Here is a 24226-nt window from a genome sequence, read left to right as displayed (position 1 = left end):
CCCAAAGAACAAAACAGAGAGGGTTTTGGCAGACCCGCCACTGCAATAGATAGGATGCAACGGCCCGCGTCCCATCACCCACAAAGTATTCTGGCGGAAGCATGGCGTCATGGCGTGGAAGCGGAAAAACAACCCCCGGAATTCACTGCGTCAAAGCCGGCGCTCAATGCGGTCTGGATGAGCTCAGCGAATGCCTATGCAGCTGTGTTTTCAACACATTCGTTTTTTAGTTCCACTTTCGGCATTGGCGTGTACCTGGAAGTATTTTTTTTTCTCTGTGGCGCGTGCGCGTAGCGCTGCAGCTACCAGGATGGGTATCCTTGGGCTAGGTGCAGCTGTTTCGCATCCGGTGTTCTACCGAGCAGCGCGTTCTGAGCTCATCTAACTGTTATAGACCATGCACGCGCCGGCAGTCGTGAGCGACAGTCACGAAACAGAATCTAAGGTGAGTGCAATTGTTTGGAAAAATTGACCCCGGAACGTTGTCTCCTGTTTGAAGTAAAAAACATCGCGGAACAACTAGGACAAGGAGGAATGCACTACAGGACGGGTGTTTCCTTTTGGCAGCGCTTTTTCCCGCTATGTTTTCTTTCCATCAGCAATGCACCAACCAGCCGAGACAAATGTCCTAATTCCCTATTCTAATGCAGGTTCATCACTAGGCAGCTTAGAAGGCAGTGGCATTCTAAAAATATGTTCAACACTCGTGAGGAAAATAAGTTAGTATGAAAATGACTAGCGTTCCGGTTAAGAAAACTATAAAAAAGGCTAGATTTTGTTGGTATTTTTGCAAGCTTGTGGACCCGTACCTCATCAAGAAAAAGCATTTTTGCTTGACTACAAACACTGACATGGGTGAATTGCCAGTCTCTGCCGGAGTTTCAAAAATTTTGCAACATATTGCCCAGAACTGTGACACACTGAAGGTGGTATGCGGCGTGCGTTGCGTATTAGTGCTACATCCTTACGAACCTAGGAAATTTGTGACAGTTTCAGTTTATGGGTCCAGTAAGGAAAAAAAAATGCTACGGTGAAATCATACCGACAAGTTTTCCACTTTCAACCAAGTATGTCGTTATTTTACTGCTCATAGAGGGCGGAGTTTTACGAAACTAATGTACGTTGTGTCCAAATTTTCGAAATATTTTCAAGGTAACAAAGTGCAGAAGTGAATTTATAAGTACAGTGGTGGATTTACAGTATTTTGATTTAAAGAAATCGTTTCGAATATATTGCATTTCTTCAAAAGGCTGATATGGTATTGAAGAATGAGTCAAAGATTTCATTTCATATTTTATTTTTTGCTCATAGCTATCTTGCTTTCCTTTCCTTTTTTGACATTATGACGAATACACATTTTTTTAATCTGTGTGTTCTTAAATTACGCGCAAAAAATAGAAATTTGCTGTGCGACCAAACTTATTTCAGATTACCGCATACAAGAAAAGCACATCGACTTGCTGTATTAATTGGACAGCAAGCTTGCGGAGCCCTACCAGTATTGCGCTGATAAATCGGCAACTGTTTTTGTGCTGAAACATAAAAGCGCCTGATCATGACTCAGCTAACAAACCTCAAAGTCAATTTTCTCTGAGTTCAGTAAGCGTGAACCGGTCATTCTCTGGCTGTGCTGGTTTGAGTCGCTGAGCCCCAATTATTCCATTCAACTTCATAATTTATAAGCTGCTGGAAGAAACAGTGGATCGTCTTGTCCATTCTCTGACACTCCTGCGCGATAGAAACTCTCGTAAAATCCGCGCATGTGATTCACACAACACGACAGCACAGCGGCCGCATCCAAAAACTGTCTTTTGGTGGTTGCACTCTTCGGTACGGCGCCAACGGGCGCACGTGATGGGATAAATGCCAAAGCACAGACGCTGTGGTGGGAAGTGCAGGGTTAAATATGTCGCTCCTGCCTAGCTTGCATAGAAGGCCATGTGTTCAAAACATGACGGTAAGTAGAGAAGATCCACCTGCATCTCTGATGTGGATGGACACATTAAGAACAACTAAAAATATGCGGGACGTGAATTTCTTTTAACGATCTGACATTCCCCCAGGTATTTTGTGGCGTAAGACAAGAAAGGTTCGAAAACATACGCGGACACAAAATACGAATAAGAAACCACGTCGACAAGACGAGCTACAGCGCTTACCTAATAATCGTGTATGGCTTTGGCCTCATTTTCTCGCTCTCATTAATTTAAAATATTAAGTGTATTCACCTCGCATATGAAGGAAGCCAACAGTCACTGAAACAAAGCAAAGTTTGGGGGAATGCTTCTTTCTTTAATATGTGTTGTTAATCAATGGGAAATATATAGTGTGATCATTTCAGACGTCAAGTATCACTGATTAGAAAATGGACGAAAAACAATCATATACGGCTCATGGGATCCAAAACCGCGACCTCCAAATTGTGCGTCCTATGTTGTACGAAAAGAGGTATGGCGGAAGCATTTATGTTACGTGCAACCTAAATTTCACAATATTAACCAGCGCCAACCTCTTCCATAGCGGAGGGTATAGTACGCCCAGTATTACAGCAAGTGTCACGTGGAACGTGACGAAATAGCGAGTGATGGAGCTGCGGGAGAATTCTGTTAGCTTATCTATGGCGTCAAGATTGCCAGATCTGAGGCGCTCGTTAAGCACTTCGCAGGTGATGGGCTCGGCTCCCACCGGCAGCATGCCACTAGAAGACAACAGAAACATCTTCTGAAGGTATTAGAAAAGAAAGTGCACGCAACAGAACAACAGGAGGTCCGCGACACAGGGTTTCTGGACAAAGAGCCTTTGCTCTGGGAAGATATGAAGCCTTTGCAGATATGAAGATATATACCACTCTAGCAAATAACTATTCTCATGCAATGTTTGGCGTAAGGCAGTCAACACGACTCATGAACAATGAATTGCGTTACAGGCACTACTCTGCACGAATATTATTCGTTACAGAGTACACTGTTTTGTATTAACTGCCAAGAGATCATCCGAAGTTCACATCCGTCGGCGGGTTTTTTCACCCTTTTCAAAGGTGTGAAGAACGATTGCCAAGCACAACATTTTAACCGACGAACGCACCGGACCTTCACTCCAGAGCTCTACCGTGTGCCGCCGCGAAAACGCCAAGCAATCCGCGATTAAATTGATTAAGAAATGTTCGCAAAGACGTCATCAAGCCATTGAAGAGCTCCTAGATGGCTCCGGTTGTTCTGCTGAGATATAAAGACAGCGCCTTTCGGTTGTGCGTCGAATATTACCGCTTGAACGAGGTGACGAAGCAAGATGCCTACGCCCTCCCCAGTGTCGACGACACACTTGATCAGCTGTGCACCGTCAAGTATGTTTCTTCGATGGACATTGAGAGCGCCTGCTGGAAAAATGAAGTGCTTAAATGCAGAGCGGCTAACCTTTAATCTAGCCACGTATTATCCCTACGGCTCAACTGTTTGTTTGGAGGGAGCAACTAAGAGGTGCAACCGTTCATCCTAACAGGGCAAACGAAAGAATCTGCGAGCCGGCGGTGGGAATCGAACCGCTGTCTCGTGGGATGGGAGCCGGCCACTCTGTTCACTAGACCAGGGCACCTTTTTTAGTTGTTTTCAAACTTGGTATTCCTTTCACTGAAAATATCTTACATGCACATGAACTATCTATAACTCTTTCAGAAAACGCCCCGAAAAACATCACAAGAACAGTAGCAGAGCCCCTGCCTGGAGGTAAGGCCGAGCACATGACCAAGAGGGAGTAAGATGGCGTGTCACTCCGGTTTAAAGTCGGTCTGTTCATACACTTCCCTCAGATGAACAGTCAATTGGGAGAAATGAGATTTTTCCGAAACAACTAAATGCTTTGGCCGGTCCATCATTCTGATTTTCCATAAGCTATTAAGTACAATCACAATAGAACATATCATGAGTTTAGAAACATATTCCACTGCAATCAGGTATCCTACGCTACTAGAAGTCAAATAAACTCGCCTTTTCAAGGTCTGTTGCATGATATCCCGGAACAAAATAGTGTCCTTACAATTCATGAAGCCAGGTTAAATTCTTTTTGGAACATCACAGAGGCGGCAAGTCAGAGATGAAACAAAAATATGTCCGTTTTCTGAAGCAGAGTCCTCACGGGCAATGCTTTCATCGGTAGCTTGTAGAAGCAGGTCGTAGTGCATGGTGAATGTAGCATTTTACGCACCCTAATAAGAACTTCATTTCCTGCCAATCTAAAGTACGCCTCCTCCAATTTAGCGCTCAATCTATACATTGATTCAAAACACGGTAGTGCAACCAAACACGAGGACAAAAAGGAACAGAAGGAACACCACGAGCGCTAACTTCCAACAAACTTTATTGTTCTCAAGCGGCAGATTTATACGCCAGAAAAAAAAACACGCCGTCACATTATCACATTATCCCATCAAAACACATTATCGCGTTCGCAAAAAAGCGAGCTCTTCGTCACTGAGAAAGATGGAAAGCGAGCTAAAACAAGTGTGACGGGAACTATTCACGTTCTAAGCTGCCTTTATTTCTCCTGTTAACCTATGTATGCTTTTTGCTATGGCTACATATTTATCCAGAAAAGCTCTGCATGTTTTTTCTGGCACGAAAGAATATGTTCAACGACCTTCCCTCCTTTTCAGTTCTTGATGTTGCGAGCATAACCATTAGGTGCTCATTGAGGCACCTTCCTGTCTGCCCTATATATTTGTTACTGCAAGATAAGGGAATCTGAATCCGGGTCTCGACAGACAAAGATAACTTGTAGTGCTTTATCTACTCAAGATTTCTCACAACCTGAAAAGATTAGGTCCAAGGGCAAATACAACTGTGGCGCTTTCGGCCCCTAAAAAATGTGCTACCTTGTGCAAATTTCGAAAAACTAACAGCAAGCCACGTGGGTGCACTGTCAAGCACCAGAAATCGTATGTAATGTGCGATGAAGGGGTCGTGTATCAGGTTCCATTATGTTGAGGTAACAAATATATAGGGCAGACTGGAACGTGCCTCAATGAGCCCCTGATGGATCATGCTCGCAATATAACGTATAGGAAAGGAGGGAACCTCCTTTAACATATTTTTTCGTTGCAGACAATAACATGCAAAGCTTTTCTGGACAAATGTTTTGTCACAGGAAAAAGCAGAAATAGGTTAACAGGAGAAATCACTGAAGCTTAGAAGAAGAATAGTTCAGGTCACACTCTTGTTAGCACGCCTTCTATCTTTCTCAGTGACGAAGAACTCGTTTTTTTTTGCGAACGCGATAATTTTGTGCAAAACTGACGACGTGTTTTTTTCTTGCGTATAAATGTGCTGCATGAGAACAATAAAGTTTTTTGGAAGTTAGCGTTCATGGTGTTCTTTCTGTTCATTTTTTTACTCGTCTTTGGTTGCACTACAGTGTTTTGAAGCTATGTACTACCAACGAGCACAAAAAGGCAGCCTGCTAAAATATACATTGAGCGGTAAATAGGAGGAGGGAAATGAATCAAAATCAAGTCTTGGTACACGGGTTTTTGCGCCATAGAAAGTAAGAATTTTGTTGAAAAAGTGACTGCGAAAAAACTTGCAGCAAAATATACTTCGTGCTTAAACCTCCAGAAATAGGAACGGTCAGAGAAGTTAGAGGATACAAGCAGCGTGGGCGGAACATTAACTTAATTTTTGTGGAAAAACGCTCGGTGTATCGGGTTGGAAGTTTGGCAGAAATAACATTAAGCCCACCCATGCTGACAGGTCGCAAAAGATAATCACGTCGCATTGGTTTCATGGAAGAACCTCGAACAAGAGTAGCAAGACCTCTGTGGAAGCGATTAATAGAAATCCTTGCATAGTGCATGATCTGCAAACCAGAACGTATTTTTGTAGCTTGAAACAAGCATTGCCGAATATTGACAGACCATGTGGAACAACTCTGTGAGCACAGTGCTGTACAGCCGATACGCAATCTTTCCAATAGTTTTCATTCTGCATGTAGCCACTTAATGGTACACCAAGCTAATTGGGCGGTACATACGACGATGCCAAGCCAGCATATTCAGCTGGTGTAGATCCGCAGAATCCAAACAGCAGACCGCAGGTCTTGGAAAGGTTCATCTGGGCAGCCAAAGTTGTGCCAAACTGCTCAGTCAAGCGAGCAACTTCATCTCTGCTAAGCATCTCTGCGCAGAAAAACACCGGCTCATCTGCGTAGGCTCATACTTTTAGCTCACTATTTAGGATACGGACACCTCGAATAGCACTACTCTCCAGCTCTATATAGAGTACAAACACAAGTGGCTATAATGGACATCTCTGTTTGTCAGACAGGAATGTCAGTCTGTGCCACTCAAGTCTCGAAGATGAATTGTATGGAAATGAAAAGGGTTTTTTGTAAAAAAAAATAATATATGCTATATTTATGAGTTTTCTAGTATCTTCATCAAGATAGAATTTATTACGATTGTTCTGTGTTTATGGTACCAACTTTCTTAGTAAAATAATGAGTAATTATCCGCTTCGTAATTGCTTTGAACAGAAAATTCCAATTCATCCATGCCAAGCATTTCCGTAAAGAGAAGCCATGTCTCATTAAAAGCACTAACGTGTCCCTGGCGCCTACACGCGATAACCTTGCAGCTTAAAATTAATGTTTTCTTTCAGATATGCGTTCGTAATTTGTGTTCACTGTTTACTCAAAAGTAAACGACGATATTGAAATGCTGCTTCCATTTTTCTTTCTTCTGCTGACAGATGAGCTTCGTCGCATTCAGGAATTCCATGAAACGAAGTGTCGTATATCTCATCGTTGCGATAGGCTTCTTGGTATTCTTCTATTTCATTTGCACACAGAGGTCAGAAGGAATGCCAGAAGGCTGCCTTTGCTTGAAGGCTAATCACTCAACTCAAGCACTGCAAGGTAACTAATCTTTAAATCACACCTTATAATTAGGCCCATGACTTTACAGTTTTAGCCAAAAACACTGGTGAGGATTAGCTGTTTAAAAAGAAAATGAGATTCGATAAAACTAAAAAACGCTGGTAATAATGTATGTTCATGCTAACCATGGACCGCCTTCGCCAAAACCTTCGTCTTTCCTTTCCTTCAAAGGCACTGAAATGCAGCCGCAAGCACTGAGAAAATATCCACTCTGAATACTATAGGGATAAAGCATGGCGTTCTAGAAATCCGAGTGAGTTTGTAATTCATGTTGATATAGAAAGAACAGCGCTTCAAAAATGATTTAAAGAGAAAGGTCAACTGAAGGTTGCTTTTTTTTTTACTTCATCAAGAGGTATATCTAAGATGTTCGGAGGGACATACGCCCTATCCAAGACATAATATAGAGAGATTAAAGGCGAAAAAATGGCTAGTATTTTTCCTTCGAATTTTTTTGTGAAAGAATAAGCGTTCTTTACGAATCAAGTCGCCAGAGTCCTGTGTGCACTCGTATTCTTGTGTAAATATTATAGGGACGGAACAACTAACCCTTCGGCTTTATATTAAAGTAGAAAAATGACTAAGGTATTGTTTGGGCCCATGCTGTCTTTCTTTTTTTTTTGCCGCTGGCGTATAACACCCCCTGAAAAATATTGCTGGCTACGCCAAAGCAGCAGCGTAATTAATATAAAATAAATAAGAATTATGCGTGTACGGCTACTGAGAAATTTTGAAGAATCAAATTTTATGCATTTGGCTTTTGTATTCGATTCGTAAGCTATGCCTTCAAATGAATTTTCGATATCTGGGAGCACAGAGATATTCGAGACAAATTCTATATCCCGGATCGTAATTACGAGCATTGGTTATTATTATTCTTCTCAAGGAAGACTTGCAAAGTGGTGACTACGTGAATAGCGAACTCCGTTGACTGTTCTGTCCGCCAGACGGCAAATATTTATTCGTTTTTCTCATGTAGTGGCTATGCATTGAACTGTCTTATTTTCCCACTCATTTTAGTCTTCTGCTAGTGCTAAAAAACTGAAGTTTTTTTTTTGTGATTAAAAATCTCCATTGGCCATTGGACGTCCACTCCAGGCAAACTTAACTTGGCTGTATCGATGGATTGCCGCGATATAGCGAAGAAGACGCCATTTTTCATTGAAAACTGAGTTTTTACAAGCTGTTAAAGGCCAAAAAACAGAATACAGGTATCACCTTCATCGGTCGTATTAGGAAGTAAGCTGCGGTGCGTCTACAGAGGTTTTTGGGCTCGGACTCCAGAGCTTCGGCTACATCACCGCTGACCTCAGTGTGCTTGTCACGGAGTCGTTTTCGGTGTAGACGTCACATTTTGAACCAGGTGGCGGGAAACACTAAATTAAATTTTCCCAGCCATAAATGCATCTATTGCTTTGGGACAAACAAGAATATACATGGAAAGGGCCGCAGAGTCTGCTTTTTCTGAGAATAACAAATTTATGTACTTTCTTTGTCCTGTTAAGTACACGTGCATATATTGTCTGACTAATAAATAATGATTCCATGCGGTCATCCTTGTCGACCCTGTTCCCTCAGTTTCTAGAACACCATCAAATGCACGACTGGGGAGTGAAAGCCGCAAATACAAGCAAACTGTATGCGTTAAAATGTGATATTTCAGGATACCATCTGCATGAAAAGTTGGAACTGTGTGATTAAGAAATAATATCGTAAGAACAAATGAATAAAAATTTAATATTTTTTGTTTAAGGCACATTACAGGCCACCTCGGGTGTAATTATATATGTTTCGGACCTTCCAACGAATATATATATTTTTTTCAATGAACGGAGCAAAACCATTTAAAAAGAGGACGAACGGGGAAACCGAAGCTTGGTTTGTTACCACAGTAGCACGTCTCGGATATTATCCAAAAACCTCTCGTCTGAGGAGCGGCGGGCTAAACTGGCGAGTGCAGGTAACAGCTTCGAATATTATTAGTCTGAGGTGACAACAAACAAGCCCGAAATTTTTCCTTGAGCAGACGCAGAGTGAATAGCGACAGACGCGCCCCTCGTGAAGTCAGATAAGCAAGGCTGCTCGCAGGAATCTTTCCGATCGAGGCTACGAAACGAGAAAATTAAATTTGCTTGGCCTGACAGAAAGCACTGCCTGACTGTTAAATTAGGCAATAAGAATGAAAAAATCCTGGGGTATCTACCGTGAAAATTTCAGTAGAACGCGTTCAGGCAAACACATACGTAGAGGTTCCCATTAAGCGAGCAGTAGTAATGCCAGAAGCGCAGGGGCGTAGACACGGGTGAGGAGAGCGGGGGGGGGGGGGGGGGGGGGGATTGTTTCAGTGTCAGAACATCCCCACAAATTTTCTGAGCGCAGCACCCTCTCCCCCGCGCAGACAATTTTAGATAATGTTCAGCTTGCAGAGGAGCTCACACAATTTTCATGCACTGCCGCGACCGTATTTTAATAGAGCTCTTTTTCCTCGCCCAACAGCTCTGCGTTGAATTTCAAACAGTGGCCCTTATTTTTGTGTTTCAGTAATTATTCAGGAATGTTTTGCACCCCTTGCGTTATCTCTTGTTTATTCTTGAAAAGATTGATGTACGTCGCCGGGGCTCCATAATAGGAAGTGCAAGTTATGGCAGAAAAGGGTCACTTATTCGCCACCGCACGACGTATGGCACTCCTTTTAATTGTGGGCACAGTTCACCCAATTACACATACATTTACACGTCAGCCTACTTTTTCATCCTTTGCATTACCCCCAAATGGTCCTAAACTATCGCAAAAATAAAAAGTACTTTCTTTAAGCGACTCTGTGGCTTGGCGCTGGTTCGCATGCATGGGGTACAAGTTTTTGACAAATGCCATTCGTCCGCAGTTGCTGGCTTTGTTGTAGAGCAGATGCTTTTGGGTTGTTTTATATTATGTGAAAAAATATTTTAAATTTTAGGCGATTTTTCGTACGAGTACTTTTTTGTTAAAGAATAAGCGTTCTTTACGAATCAAGTCGCCAGAGTCCTGTGTGCACTCGTATTCTTATGTAAATATTTTAGGGACGGAACAACTAACCCTTCGGCTTTATATTAAAGTAGAAAAATGGCTAAGATATTGTTTCGGCCCAGGCTGTCTTTCTTTTTTTTTTCCGGTGGCGTATAACACCCCCTGAAAAATATTGCTGGCTACGCCAAAGCAGCAGCGTAATTAATATAAAATAAATAAGAATTATGCGTGTACGGCTACTGAGAAATTTTGAAGAATCGAATTTTATGCATTCAGCTTTTGCTTTCGATTCGTAAGCTATGCCTTAAAATGTATTTTCGATATCTGGGAGCTCAGAGATATTCGAGACAAATTCTATATCCCGGTTATTATTATTCATCTCAAGGAAGACTTGCAAAGTGGTTACTACGTGAATAGCGAACTCCGTTGACTGTTCTGTTCGCCAGACGGCAAATATTTATTCGTTTTTTCTCATGTAGTGGCTATGCATTGAACTGTCTACTACTTCACATATAAAAGTCAGTGCGAATAAGGACGAATGTGCTGAGTTTTTAGTGAAGGGGAGCTCTATGGTTCCAAAACGAAAAGAAAATAATGCTAATACCTTTCTAGATCGCGAGGAACAGTGGCGCATGACACATGTACATTGAAATTTTACGGAGCTCTTGCGCTGAAAGCCGAGATGGGAGCTCAGTAATAAAATGGCGTCTTAATGGCATTTGATGTGCTATGCAATTTGTCTAATTTTTTCGAGATAAGCGATTTCCATTGAAGGAAACGGAATCTCTTATTCATATCTAGCATTGTGAACCGTGTCTTAGAGCGTAGTGCAGATCTCCCGTGTCATCTAGGACATGAATTAACACGTTACTTTTATTCTCCGCAGTTTCTACGTACACACAGCGAGCAAGGTTCCCGGTTCAAAGAACCGAAAACACAAGCGGCTCGTGGTTCTTGACAAACGAAACTTCTGAATCACTGCAAGGCACCATTTCGGACTCATCTCTAGACGAACCACTGCCAATCGCTTTTCAAAGGGCCCTGGGAACGTATCCTGTGGTCCCGACCACCAAAGTTAGAATAGTGCTGATCGTCGCCTACTTTAGAGGAGGATCGTCATTTCTCGGCGAGCTCCTTTCTTCAGGTCCGAGGACCTACTTTCACTTCGAACCCCTACAGCCATTTACCTCAGCGAGTCGTATTCGGCCGGGCAGGCAACAGCTCGCCTTCGGTCTTGTTGACGAGCTCGTTCGGTGCCGGATGTACAATGTGCCTTTCTTCACGCTCTGGCAAGAAAACAATGCCGAATACAAGCACAACCGGTTCCTGGCGGACGTTTGTGGACGGGGACCATCGTGCTCATCCCCAGGCCACATCAGCGCTCTCTGCTCAAGGGCCGAACTTCAAGTTTTTAAGTTCACGAGGCTGTCCATCGCACAGGTATTTGCGGCATGGTTTTATACGTATACGAAGCGCAATTACAGGATGCTTTTGACAATCCATGAAAAGAAAGTATGTAGTAATTACACTTTTTCAATATTCATCTCATCTGATTAATAAGAGTTCTGAGCTTAGGATAGAAAACAAATTCTTGGGGAGGCTTACGCTAAGAGAACGAATAATAGGATTGGTACTCAATAAAAAACCCTGCTTAATGATATCGTAGTAAGGTGGAAAGTTGGGCGAGTTGAATCTTATTCATTCTCTCCTACTTAGTCCTCGTTTTTGGCGCTAAACTTCATCATGAATGATATCGTGACAAAAAAATTCACGGTCGATCGTTCAGTGTGATGCGCCAAATCTACGCCAGCAGTGGGTCAACCGCCGTGCCTACATTTCTGCTTCGTATTTTTTACGCATAATTTTCAACCTGGCTACTCGCACCTCTGGATCTTTGCGTCTTTTCCGCTTCGCTCACGCATCGGCCGCTCACAACGCTGAGCCGTGCGCAGCCTATTCCCTCTTCACCTGCCGCTGTTGCCTTAAGCGCCAAACTTCGCCTAACTCTCACAGTGTCTTCTCTAGCCGAGAGACCGGGAGCATCAATCGCATGCTGAAGCTCTAACTAGACTAAAGGCAGTGCGGCTCACGCGCTACTGAGCTGGTGCGCGACGTCGACGGCGTGATCGAAAGAACAAATCTGATGCGCTCTCCTCTCCGTGTCTCCCCCTCGAACTCCTCCGGTGAGAACGCTAGTTTTATGGCGCCCCACTATAGGGCCGCTGATGTGGTGGCTTCACATGGACACCTCATCATCGTGTCTTTAGTGAAACGTGCCCATAATGCTTTTGAATGGAAGGAAACGGGCATGAACTTGGTAGCACGTCCTCGGCTATTTTCGCACTCACTGAATTTCTCACAGTAGCGTATTTCCTGCCGGTTTTCTCGTTTTATGTGCGTCTGCTAGATAAACAGTATCTGTTGCTTGATCTCCTATGCACTCAATAAAAAATCCGGAAATTTATTTGTTACATTATATAACAATTTAGCCTTTAAACAAAATTTCTTACATTCCCGCTAAAGAACTGCCGTTCGCGTTTGCTTTTGCGCACCTCGATATTTATCTGCCTTAAGTGTGGTGTGGAAAGTTTAGAGTTAAAAAAATATGGCTGAACCGGAACGAGTGGGAGTTGGAACGGCCAGTGCTCATGGTATTCTTGCATTGAGTCGTGCATTTTACCCATTCATTCCGTTCGAAATGGTCGGCATCGACCTTTGCGGACCTCTGCCGTAGACACCGGCGAATAATCACTGGATAGTTACCGCCGTGGACCATCTAACTAGATACGCAAAAACTGCTGCTCTTCCTTGCGGCTCCACTGCACAGATTGTCCACTTTTTTCTGCACGTCATTATTCTGCACCACGTACTCCCTCGTGTTCATCTCAGCGACCACGTCAAGGCTTTGCTCTCCGCCGTCTTGGAGCAAGTTCTTCATGCCTCCAAAGCCATGCGGAAAACAACATCTGTTTATCACCTCCAAACCAGTAGCTTCACAAAAAGCTTCCATCAGACCCCTTCGACATGATTTCCGCCTACATTCAGCTTAATCATACCAAATGGGACTCCCTGTTCTTATTTGTAACCTTTGCCTACAATACTGCCCTGCAACGAACAACCCGTTACTCACCGTTCTTCCTTGTCTACGGCCAGATCCCTACCTTTGTCATGGAACCAGCTTTCTTTTCTGTCCTCGTCCCTTCTTTCGCACCCTCCCACAAACAATTTACTTCCCCCATCGCCCCTGCCGTGAACATCAGCGATCACAGCGTTTGCCAGGACTCCTGAAAACGATGTTGTGACCTTATTCTCCATGCACTGTCTCTGCCCTAGCGATGAGGTTTTATTCTGGACACCCATGTGTACACCAAGGCTAGGTGATAAAACTAATGAACCGCTATATTGGCCCCTATACAGTGCTTGAACAAACATCCACCTTTAGGTATCGTGCAGCACCCGCTTCACCTGTTACTGACTGACTGTCGCTGTAGTGGCATCCAGATCGTCCATGTGTCCTGGCTCAAGCCCTTTGCCCGTCATCACTCTAATTGCAACCAGAATTGTTGCTTTCGTCCGGAGGAGGGGGGTGGGGGAAGGGGCAATTAGTGTGAGCATTGTGCGTCAAACTTATCTTACTTTGTCTATGTGATGATGATGATGATCATGTCCTCAGGCTTAATGGCCCTACCCACGCACCTCCCATTTTCTTCTTCGTCTCATCGCAAACGCCATTCCTGTGGATGGCACAAAGACGTGCACCAGGAGTTCTCGATTTCACAACACTAAAGCTATAGGTTCCCCAATCGCCTGTTCCATTTCTTGCGCTAAACAGGTATAGATATGTTGTGTCTATTTCCTTCAATACTAGGCCTTACATCAGTTTCCAGTTATCTTCAATCAGTGGTCACTTTTGATTTGCAATGGTTTTTATTCGTGCCCTGTTTTCTTCATAAATGCCTCATTCGTTCATGGGTTAAGACAACAGTCAAGAAAATTTTTGCCTTTTCAAGCGCTCTTTTAAAAAATGTCAGCATAGCTTGACATCTTTCGAACGAACCCGACTACATCGGAGAGACACAGTGCAAAGTGACGTCACAATGCCTCTTTATCTCCCCAAACTCTGTGTAAACTTGAATCATTTGATGACGCAGGTGGTGGCCTGGATGAACGGGAACTCTGAAATCGCGCAGCAAGTGCAAGTGGTGCATCTCGTGAGGGACCCGCGGGCGATCTACGCTTCTCGTCGGAGCATGAGTTGGTGCATGAGCGTCGAGGAATGTCGAAGCGCGAAGGCCCTGTGTGCACAAATGCGTCAGGACCTTGACGCGTTTGAACATCTTTCAGATGATAGGTGGCTAAACCGGAAGCACAGGGTTCGCTTCGAAGATGTGGCTGGTGATCCTCTAAATGAAACAAAGACACTCTTTTCCCGTCTCGGTTTAGATTATGGTTTATACGCGACATCGTTTCTGGAGACCCACACTGTTGCTAACACGAAGGACTTGAAGGATCTGTACTCTACGAAAAGAAACACGAGCGGGACCATCCGGAGTTGGACTAAGAAGTTGTCGAAGGAGGCCATTGTCTCAGTCGAGCGTGTGTGCGGTGATATACTACAAAGGCTAGGTTACACTGACATTTTAGGTGAAGTGCGGAGCACATTAAAGCAATGAACACCTCAGTATTGTAATTGATCCGAGAGTCCAGATTTGTAAACGACGTTCACTAGGTTCGCTTCACCATGCTGTAGTTCATGACAGCTGAAGTATAACCCGTGCTATCGCGCTGAATATGTACTGCAACACAAAACCTATGGCAGGATGCTCTTCAAGTATTTCCAGCTCAACGCTGCTGGAAGTTTGTGCATTTACCATGAATGCAAAGAACTGTCTACCTACGTACATTTGATAATTGTGCAACTAAGGTGCTCTGTAAAGGGCGTATTGTTTTACTGTGAAGAAGAATCCTGAGCAGGTTCACTCCGGACGAGTTGAAAGTCAGTTAAAAGGTAACAGGCCATGTCCTCTTTCCCTGCGTATCGTCATGATGTTTCCGGGTGCCGCAGTCTGCGTTAAACTTTGTCCAAAACCTTTAATTGGTGGCTGTTTTTACACAATTCTTAAAACTTCCTGTTTTCTACTCGCAATATGCTGCATAATCTAGTGAACTAGTGTAATCTTTTAACTGTGTAAAGGTACAAATTCACTTATATGAATTCTAAAGCATAAATAGTCTGCCTATGCTTTCAGTAATGTCGACTACGAATAAAACGCATGAGCAATACCAAGGAGAACGATGGTCAAGAATTCTCCGGCCATAAAGCCGACAGTTGCAGTCGCTGTTCTCCGGTGTCGTGTTGCTGCCATGCTAGGAGCGCCAGCGCCCCGAAACTGTGAATATAACCGCTACGAGCGTCTGCTTTCCTCTGCTTTTGTCGCCCTCCTTTACAAAGCCGTGAAAGAGCTAGCGCGGCGTCTGCCTTGACTGTCCACGCCTCAGACTGTGCTTCTCTAGAGGGATTGGATTGGCAAAGGGATTCTGTAAATGTCACCTCGCAAATCAAGGCAGAGAATATTTTCCACTCTTCCCCAAAGTGAAGCCCCTAAGAACAAATAAGTAAATGCGGCAACAAAAACAGAAAGCGAAAGCGACATTTGGACGAGCAGCCTGTTACATGCGGTTAAGCGCGCGGCACAAATAGCACTCACGCACGAAAAGCAGTGTCAACGGGCGAAAGTCAGCGGGATTATCAGGAGTAAGATTATCATTCGTCAACACCTATTGCAATTATTCGCAGTCACTCAGGACGGAAACACCTAAGTTTCGCCGCAGAGCCAATCCTCCCAGGAAAGTAAGGACAAACACGCTTATACCTTTAAAAAACTGCACAGTATGGGCACTTTATGGGAGAACGGCATCATCGTGAAACACTACGCGTCCCAACATTTCTCGACCGCCTTGAATTTATTTTTATTTGTTGAATTATGAATAGAACTTTACATTTGTTCAAAGTGGATGGCCAACTGTTTCCTATATTTGTCACTCGCTGCGACTAAAAAACTTTGGAGCTTTTCTCCAAACATTATCTCGCAGTGGAGTTGGAGGCGTAAGCAGTCACAGTCGACACCACGTTAGCTTTTCCATGACTTCTTTATCAAGGTGCGAAAGAGAATGAGAGGCACGGATACCCTCAAAGAGTCTCTCTTAGCAGCTGGCAGGCGGCGCTGCGCGCCTTCTAGGGCAGCGACATGACTGCTGAGAACAGCCTCTGCCGTCGCCGGCACTGAGGCAAGCGATCGTCTGAACTAACCCGGCACTTTAAGATAGCTGCGTTTGTAACATCGGGTACGTCCCGACATTGTCACGATGGCACCGCTGCATTATGAAGCGTCGTAGTGAAGTTCGTTACCAACAATAGCACAGCTAGCAATATGTGCATGTTAGCTTATACAATCCTGCGACCCGTAAACTAATGCCAGCAGACCGAGTTTGGTCAAACTATGCCGATAAATTTTACATGCATGCTAACTTTGTCCAGGGTTCTTTTAGGTTTGAACTCATTACGATTTACCTCAAATGGTAGCACCCTAATCCATTTATCACTGGCCTTCCGGGGATCTGTATGCATACCATGCGTTGATATGACACCAGTTTTGTTGACTCCTGGTGACACTATCCATGCGTTAGAATCCTGAAGAGTTCCCTTTTGCAACGATCAGTGCCAGTCCCTCAAGCCTGTCATCTTGAGAATCGCAAAGCATGTAAAGTGGTGCACTTGCAAATGAGTCGCAGTTCTTGCGCTTGGTTCCATACTACTTCGGATTCAGTTTGTGCCTTTTCGCTTAGTTCATTTTTCTATATTTTTTTTTTCAATAAAGTTACTGTGGTGATTCACCACTTTGAGCAGCGTATTTTTTTATTTTAGTCATATTTTCACTACAGATCCGATTAACTGTTTGACGGACCTGCCTTTCGCGTCCCGGAAACAAGCTCCGGCTTAGGAGTAGCAACAGAAGTCATGATACTTTAAAAGTCAATGTCATTCAATGGGCAACAGGCCTTGCATTATGTAGCACTTAACGTAACCACATTCGTTTGCTGAGAACTCACAGGGAATCAAAGTTTAAAAGCTGTGAAGCTCTTGCGTAAAGCTGCAAAGTTTTGGCTAGTACTTAAAGTCTCTACCTATACCCCTTTCACACGGGCACCCCAAAGCCTAGTAACAATCAGTTCCTTATGTTCAAAGGTCCAAGGTGTGCAGCTACACGGCACACATGTTGCACTTATGCTGCTGAGTACCTTGGAAGCGAAGGTACCCGTCCGAGACCTCTAGAGTCCAGAGGCGTGGCCTTCGACAATCTACGATTGTAGCGCCGTCCAACATCAAAGAGTAAAAGGAAAGAAAAAAATCTAAGCAGCTAACACTGTTTGAAAATATCTTACAACTCTAATAAAGGTTTGTCTGCTTTTGTGTACTTGGGCTTGTAATTTATTTTATGCTCAGATTTCACGACAGTAAAATTGTTGGAGCAATTGTTGGAAGCAATTAACAAAGCCTGCTGCTCCTGATGAAAGTAATCGTTGAATTTCTTTTGAGCAGGCAACAAGAATTTAAAAACAAATGTCTGAACTACATCAATAGAATACCCCGCTCTAATTTTATAACTCTCACTTCAGCGACCTCGCGTGCAGCAGCTGGTACTGGGCCTCAACGATTGCTTCACCTTCGGGCTGCACCGTGTAGCGGCGTCGCTGCTCCTTTCAGCTTTCACTGCTTTGGTAGAAGTGGAGCCTTTCCTGGAAAGGCTTTCGAGGAAAGCTGTGCGACAGGGGTATTAATCAGTCAATTAACTGGCGCTGACGTTCAAGCTTCTCCTAACAGCGTTGGGGTCTTTGGATAACTGCAGTGACGGCGTCGCCTGCGATAAGCACTGAGATTTCCGCCGCCTCCACGCCTGCTCAGCCCGGTGCTATCAAGTACAGCCAAACGACGTAGTTAGGACTTTACCGTAATTTGCTGCCATTCGTTTTCTTCGTTTGAACAAGCGTTCATGCTTTTTAAATGTATTACGCCGAATGACGTCATCATGCGGTCACTACTCGACGCTGCGTGTTGCGCAGAAATATGAACGCGTCATGGCTTAAACCAGCAATGAAAGCATGTATTTAAATGATGCCTCAAAAAGTGGCCCGTTTTTCTTGCAAGGTTAAAATTGTGGTTTCATTTAGGCTAGTGAAATTTTAAGACTTGTTAGTTGCTTTTAAAGGTTATTTTGCAGACTTTTTAATGCACACCGGTTGAAGAAAATCTTTATGCTGGTATCTTAATAATATAGTATCAGAATTTTTTTTGCTGAAAGATTTGATCCAAGTACAGATTTTCTGTAAACAGATTTCATATTTCAATGAGCACTGCGGTGAACAATATACGGTCACATGGGGATGACAACGCCAGGAAGGAAACATGAGCGAACTGCGGTGGCACTGAAACCAACCAGTTATTGGGCTGTCTTAAGCTCATCAAGAACAGAACAGCTCGGCGCTAGCGATAGTTGTCCTCGAAGAACAGAATCACCGCCGCGGTCCGCGCTCAATTCGAAGCTGGATAAAAACCTTCAGGAGATAGAGCCACAGCCAGCTAGAACCATCTCGAACAATGTAGAAGCAGTTGCATGCGCCTTCGATTGTTGAAGATAAAAATGATGGAATCTTGCGTCTCAAATCGAAAAAGCCGTGTGCCAGCGGATTTCAGCCTCAAGAAACAAACAGTAGAAAGCCTCTTAGTATTAGTCTGCTCTCAAAGAAGCATGACCTTATGCTTTACAACAAGAGTAAACGTGGGCGAAAATAAACACAGATAATTAGAAAGATATTTTAGCGCCAAGACTACACACAAGACTGATGGCGACACGGGCGCTTACTCACAACGGTTTAATGAAGTAAAAGCTGTCGACGTATATAGCCCTCCAGAAAACTATGCGCGTGCGCTAGTGTACAAGTCAACAAGAACATTTAAAGCAAAAGTCTTATCAGAGTAGGTTAGAAAGCGATATATTCTCACCCTCACGCGAAAAACAGATGTGCCACTGACACAGTTCGAACCGGCATTTTTTATGTAAAAAGCTTCCGAAGTTTCAGGAGCTGTTTGTTGTGAACCATGGTAAAAACTGGTGCAAGGCCTGCTGCATTGTTCTACAAGTCGATCACCCTCAATCATCTTTACATCTTTTGCATGTTCTCCAAGTTCATCGTTCCCTCAACGCCCCGCAGGACAAAAGAATCCCGTAGACGACGTTAGTGGCACACTTTACTAAGCGCTGACCGTGCTTCTTCTGACAGCCAGCCTTTTGGCCATCGCAAGCTATGCGAGGACTTAGCTCAGCAAGCTTTAGGGTGGCAGAGAAAACCGTCGGTACGTTAAACCGGTCAGCCACTTTTTTCAGGATGTATGTAACTGTCGATGTACAGCACCACTACAGGCCACCGTTTTGCACTCAAGATTAGTTTTGCTTCCTCCAAAAGGACGAAGGCCGAATCAGGAAATAATCATGCGGCAAGAGCTGGTCTTATTCCCTCCTGCGCAGAAGGGGCTCTTTCCCTATATTACTGCCCGCTGAAAGACAGTGAAAAGAGGCATCGCAACCCTCCTGTTGGAGGCCTCGCTGCGGAAGTCGCCTGTGCATGAGACGCAACCTAGCTTTCTTGGTCATATCTACAGGGTCGTTGCAGCTGGCTTCCCGGAGTCGGTTTGGTCCTTCTGGCAGAAACGCTTGTGAAGAAGGTGAAGGGCAGTGCATGAAGAACCCCAGATTAAGGGCACCATTGAGCGTGTACTACTCCTGGTGGATTAGGCTCGACCTTAGCACGAACCCATCGTCATTAGTGGTCTGTGCCCACCGTTGTAACAACATCACCGACAGAGCGAAGCCCTCAACGAATCCCAGTTCTTAGCTACAAACGTAAGGCGGGGGCTGCCCGTAGCTACAGCGCTGCTCTGTTTGGTTTAGATGTTAGAGGCATCAATTTGTGTTGCCGTGCTGAAATAGCGCTGTGGCTAGCAGCATGACCGATAGAAGGCAACGAATTTGGCAGAGTGGGGCGATCCACCATAGTTCTATTTTCGTTGTTGGAACCGCCTCGCTTTCATTTGTAGTCCGACTACGTAAATGTTACATAAATGGGTAATGCTTCGGCACGGTTCCCCGAATTATCGTATACATTGGATTTCATAGCCTCGCGTCTATGCACGTATGTAATGGGTGGCTCCAGAACAAGTACCAGTGTCAGGGGGTTTCAAACAGTAGTTTGACGAAACCATATCAAAACTGCCGGCTGTACAGTTGTTCTCTCATTACCACGCAAAGGGAAGGCATGCAGGAATGGTTTCTTGCAATGCTCGCTGCATTGTGGATGTGTGCCTCATCGTTTCGCAGGCCTCCAACAACACGTGATTTGATCAAGTGCGAGGTTTTTGCACTTCCCGGGAGCATCTACACCGGTCGTGAACGAAGTACCCACAAAAACAATTGCCAGTGAACTGAGCGACCTCGCTAAAAGTCCCAGGATGACTAAACTCGATCAGTGCAAATTATGTTTATAACTTTAGGACTACTGCAGCGTTTGCAAAGCGCCGACTGGCCGCTGCTACCATATGCGCCCTTGGTCATCTGGTGTCGCGTGGCAGCCCGGAAATTGTGCATTTCTCCGCATTCAACAGATGGCTTTAGGAAGCTGCTCTGGTCCGTACAAGAGCTTCATCATATAATCATGACACACACACACGCGCACACGCACACACGCACGCAAGCACGCACGCACACACATAAAAGTTAAGTTGGTTGGTTTATGGGGTTTAACGTCCCAAAGCACCTCAGGCTACGAGAGACGCCTTAGTGAAGGGCTCCGGAAATTTCGACCACCTGGGGTTCTTTAACGTGCACTGACATCACACAGTACACGGGCCTCTTGAATTTCTCCTCCAAAAAAATTCAGCCGCCGCGGCCGGGATCGAACCCGCGTTTTTCGGGTCAGCAGCCGAGCACCATAACCACTGAGCCACCGCGGTGGCCCAAACATGAGTAAAACGAGGAAGATCGCTTCATTTCGAAACATTTATTAGGTCTTGGGCTCAAGGGTCACAACAACAATCTGGGTCTCAGAAGTTTCAACGAAGGCAGCATCTGTTATCGCAAGGGACTGCAGCCTTCCTTAACCGCTGCACCACTGCTCCAGGAGTGCTATGAGGACTCCCATTCATCTATGCATGCGAAGTTGAGAATGACCAATTCCGCACATATTGGCATTGAGCCATTATCGCTATCCGAACAATTTTCTTCGGTGACCAAAGGATCCGAACGCCGATGTCGAAGTTAAAACCGAAGTGGTAAAACCTATTTAGCATTTGGCCTGAGTGCATAAATCGACCGTCATTTTTTCTTGGACCTGCTGGCCTCAGCGCGCAGATATAAATTTCATTCCGTAATCCCGCATTCTGTAAATTTTTGTGTAATATTCTACTTTTGTTTTTCATTTTGGCATGATGAAGTTTTTCATCATGAAATAAATATTATAAACAATCCGAAGTAAATTACAAGGTGTGAAATGAGCGTTTGCCAATTATTGTGAATCCTATACCTTTTTGATACTATGAAAATTATAAATTGTTTGTAATTTTTCACCGCTGTAACGAGCTCACACGAAATAAAATTCGAAAACAGTGAAATAAATTACCCTACCAAAAGACCGAACAAGCAAACTTTTTTACTATTTTTTTCAGAACATATAGCAGCGACAAAATTGTTCAGTAACACTGCCTAAGGAAATGAAGCAATGATAAGCTTTCTGGCTGACAGGCGTTGCGTCGTCTGTATGACTCTCTGTCGAACGCTTTCTAGTGTAGCTCGCAGAAAGTTTCCGCCTTTTATGTCGCCAACGAAGAGCCGCTGGATTGAAAGTCGCGTTCATTCCACTCACGTGTTCGCTGGAAGGATCATTCCCTTTGATAGACAGTTGCTCTCGGTATTTTGTCCTCTAACCAGAATTACTGTTAAGTGATAAGGTTACGCCTCAGTGCCTGATAGGGTTGGTATGTTTTATAAAAATAAAAACGTGGCAGAACGATCACTTAGGACAGCAACATAAAAACGTCAAAAGGAGTTTTTTTTTTTTTCGCGAGGCACGTGCACTGGAAGCTGAGAAAGGAAATAATGCGTCTTGCTGGAAATGTTCCCAGATGTATTCGGCGCATAGCCAGTTCAGTCACCATACATCTCACCGCGGTGTTTTTTGAGCACAGTATTCATAGGGAGCTATGCGTACTGCTGCAGTTGTGCAGCAGCCACATATTTCTGTGTCAAGCCACGTGGCTGTCACACTTAAAAAATGCAAGGCAGATAATACGGTACCAGGATGAGTATAGCATACCTTCAATCTTATTTCTAAATTGAGCGTTCCAAATTTATAGTGAAGCGAAAAAAGAAGCAGATCAGTGCTTTGATGTGTTGTTCAGGTCTCCCTTTTTTGCTCTTCTAACTTGACTCCTTTTCAGCCCACAGCTGGACTAGCGTGTGGAGAATTCCAGGGCAATGGTTTTAATCTGTGTTTTTCGCTTTGTTTTGGTTTATAGGGTTATGGTTTATAGGGTTGGTTTATGAAAGGCGCCGTATTGGAGGGCACCGTATAACTTCGATAACCTGGAATTCTTTAGCGTAGGTTGACCTCGCGCAGTACACGGGCCTCTAGCATTTCCCCTCCATCGAAAGGCGACCGCCACGGCCGCGATGGAACCAATGTTTTGGGACCAGCAGCCCAGCACCATAACCACTAAGTTACCATGTAGGCTTCCGTTTGTGTTTCAGCTATCGCTAATGCGGAATAGCCAAACTGGCTTGCGGCGTTGGTCGTTGAGCACAACTTCTTGATTAACTGGCTATGAAAAAAACTATCTACCGTTTTCGCTATAACTGCGTCAGTTTTCAAACAGGCAATGTAAGGGAACTGAAAAGTTCTCCTGGTGGTTTTTGCCCAATATTAAATTCAAGATATATTTTCCACTGTACGAGTGTTAGAAAACCGCATCAAACGAGATTATTTTCGGTATTTGATCATAAATATAGTGCTTAAAGAAATAGGTAGACGATCGGTCTTGTTGGTTCATATTGCACGGATAAAGAATAGCGTAAAAAGACGAGCACTCAGAAATACAGACACACGCTGTGCAAACTGCCAAATAAATCTTTGTTGGAAGTTAGGGCTGTGTGTATCGGTCTTTCTGAGGTCTCGTCGTTTTCGCTACGTTTGTAACCTTGCTTAAGCAGGACTGTCACGTAAAAATAAAAGGCTAAAATGTGGAGAAATCAAGAAAATTCGTTTCTGTTGCCGCCATGTCATCAACGCCTCGTCACGCTCTTAATGTTAATTAAGGCATGTCGAGCTTCTTGGTGCTTGAGGTAGCCGTTCACGTAGCTTTCTCTGCTACTACGAATGTCGCACTCGTCAAGATGTCATCTTCTGTCAATGAAACCTCGAACGACCGCGCGGGAAGCCGAATGCTGGCTCACCCTCTGGGCCTCCTGCCTTCTATTATGGGATTAGTCGGAGAGACATTACACAATGGTTGCTTGCGGCCGGGCCGGCCTTTAAATGGGTGCCATTGGCATGCACCGGACGGTCCACAATGGTCTCCGGTGACCGCACTAGCTCCCAATTGGGCACCAACGGGCACCACTGTGACGCGCCGCAGGTTGACGGAACCGTGTCGCACCAGCGGCGGCGGTGAAAGGTTGTACGGTGGCGACAAGCCCGAAATCAAGGAACCCTGCAGTCAAGCGCAGCTCGCCGGCTGACCTCGCGACTCAGAACTTCGCGGCATTGTGTCCACCGTGGATAGAGTGCGTGCAACAATTATTGATGGCCCGCACCAGGCGCGAGGGGAAACACTGGAGAGAGGCGTTGCGCTCCGTCCATACGCATGGACCTGTTTTCGATCGCAGTGCTTTGTTTTGGATGATTACTTAATCGTGTGTTTCGGGGAGAGAAAGTCATGCAATAAACTAAGTCAAATGTTCTAGTCCCCAAGTCCTAGCTTTTTCTCTAAGATGCCAGTAGGCACGACCCAACAGACCACCGACACTCCCCGAGCGGGTGAAGGCGAAGAACTTCACCGAAGTCGAGTGGCTCAACACACCATCGGACCTCTGAATCAAGCACGGGGGTTGAGAGCCAGGAATCGCTCATAGAAGTTTAACTGGAGCAGTCGTACGGGGCCTGCTGTGGCTGAGTTGGAGATTGCTGAGAC

General features: G+C 44.6%; 1 protein-coding gene across 2 annotated transcripts; it reads left to right on the top strand.

Moving 5' to 3' along the window:
* The first annotated feature begins 347 nt into the window (after nt 1-347).
* LOC149362736 (carbohydrate sulfotransferase 5-like) lies at nt 348-17339 on the top strand. Of its 2 annotated transcripts, XM_089573194.1 has the most exons (5): nt 348-445; nt 3672-3722; nt 6738-6903; nt 10817-11370; nt 14082-17339. In XM_089573194.1, the coding sequence occupies exons 3-5, from the start codon at nt 6738-6740 to the stop codon at nt 14601-14603; spliced, it is 1242 nt and encodes a 413-aa protein (XP_089429320.1). In that variant the 5' UTR covers nt 348-445; nt 3672-3722; the 3' UTR covers nt 14604-17339. The 2 variants fall into 2 exon arrangements, with proteins under 2 accessions (XP_089429320.1, XP_089429319.1); XM_089573193.1 differs by lacking the exon at nt 3672-3722 and having other exon boundaries at nt 362-445.
* The last annotated feature ends 6887 nt before the right edge of the window (nt 17340-24226 follow it).

This window comes from Amblyomma mixtum, chromosome 2, assembly GCF_055824585.1.
Source record: "Amblyomma mixtum isolate Tamu chromosome 2, ASM5582458v1, whole genome shotgun sequence".
NCBI classification, from domain to species: Eukaryota; Metazoa; Arthropoda; class Arachnida; order Ixodida; family Ixodidae; genus Amblyomma; species Amblyomma mixtum.
The sequence above is the reverse complement of the archived record's forward strand: the minus strand, read 5'-3'. Positions and strand labels throughout refer to the sequence as shown.

Bases quoted from the DNA above. Each gene is read 5' to 3' on its own strand.
- LOC149362736 (XM_089573193.1), top strand. From the start codon at position 398: ATGCACGCGCCGGCAGTCGTGAGCGACAGTCACGAAACAGAATCTAAG. The intron at 446-6,737 runs GTGAGTGCAATT...TTCTGCTGACAG, and splicing joins GTCACGAAACAGAATCTAAG to ATGAGCTTCGTCGCATTCAG. The intron at 11,371-14,081 runs GTATTTGCGGCA...TTGATGACGCAG, and splicing joins CGAGGCTGTCCATCGCACAG to GTGGTGGCCTGGATGAACGG.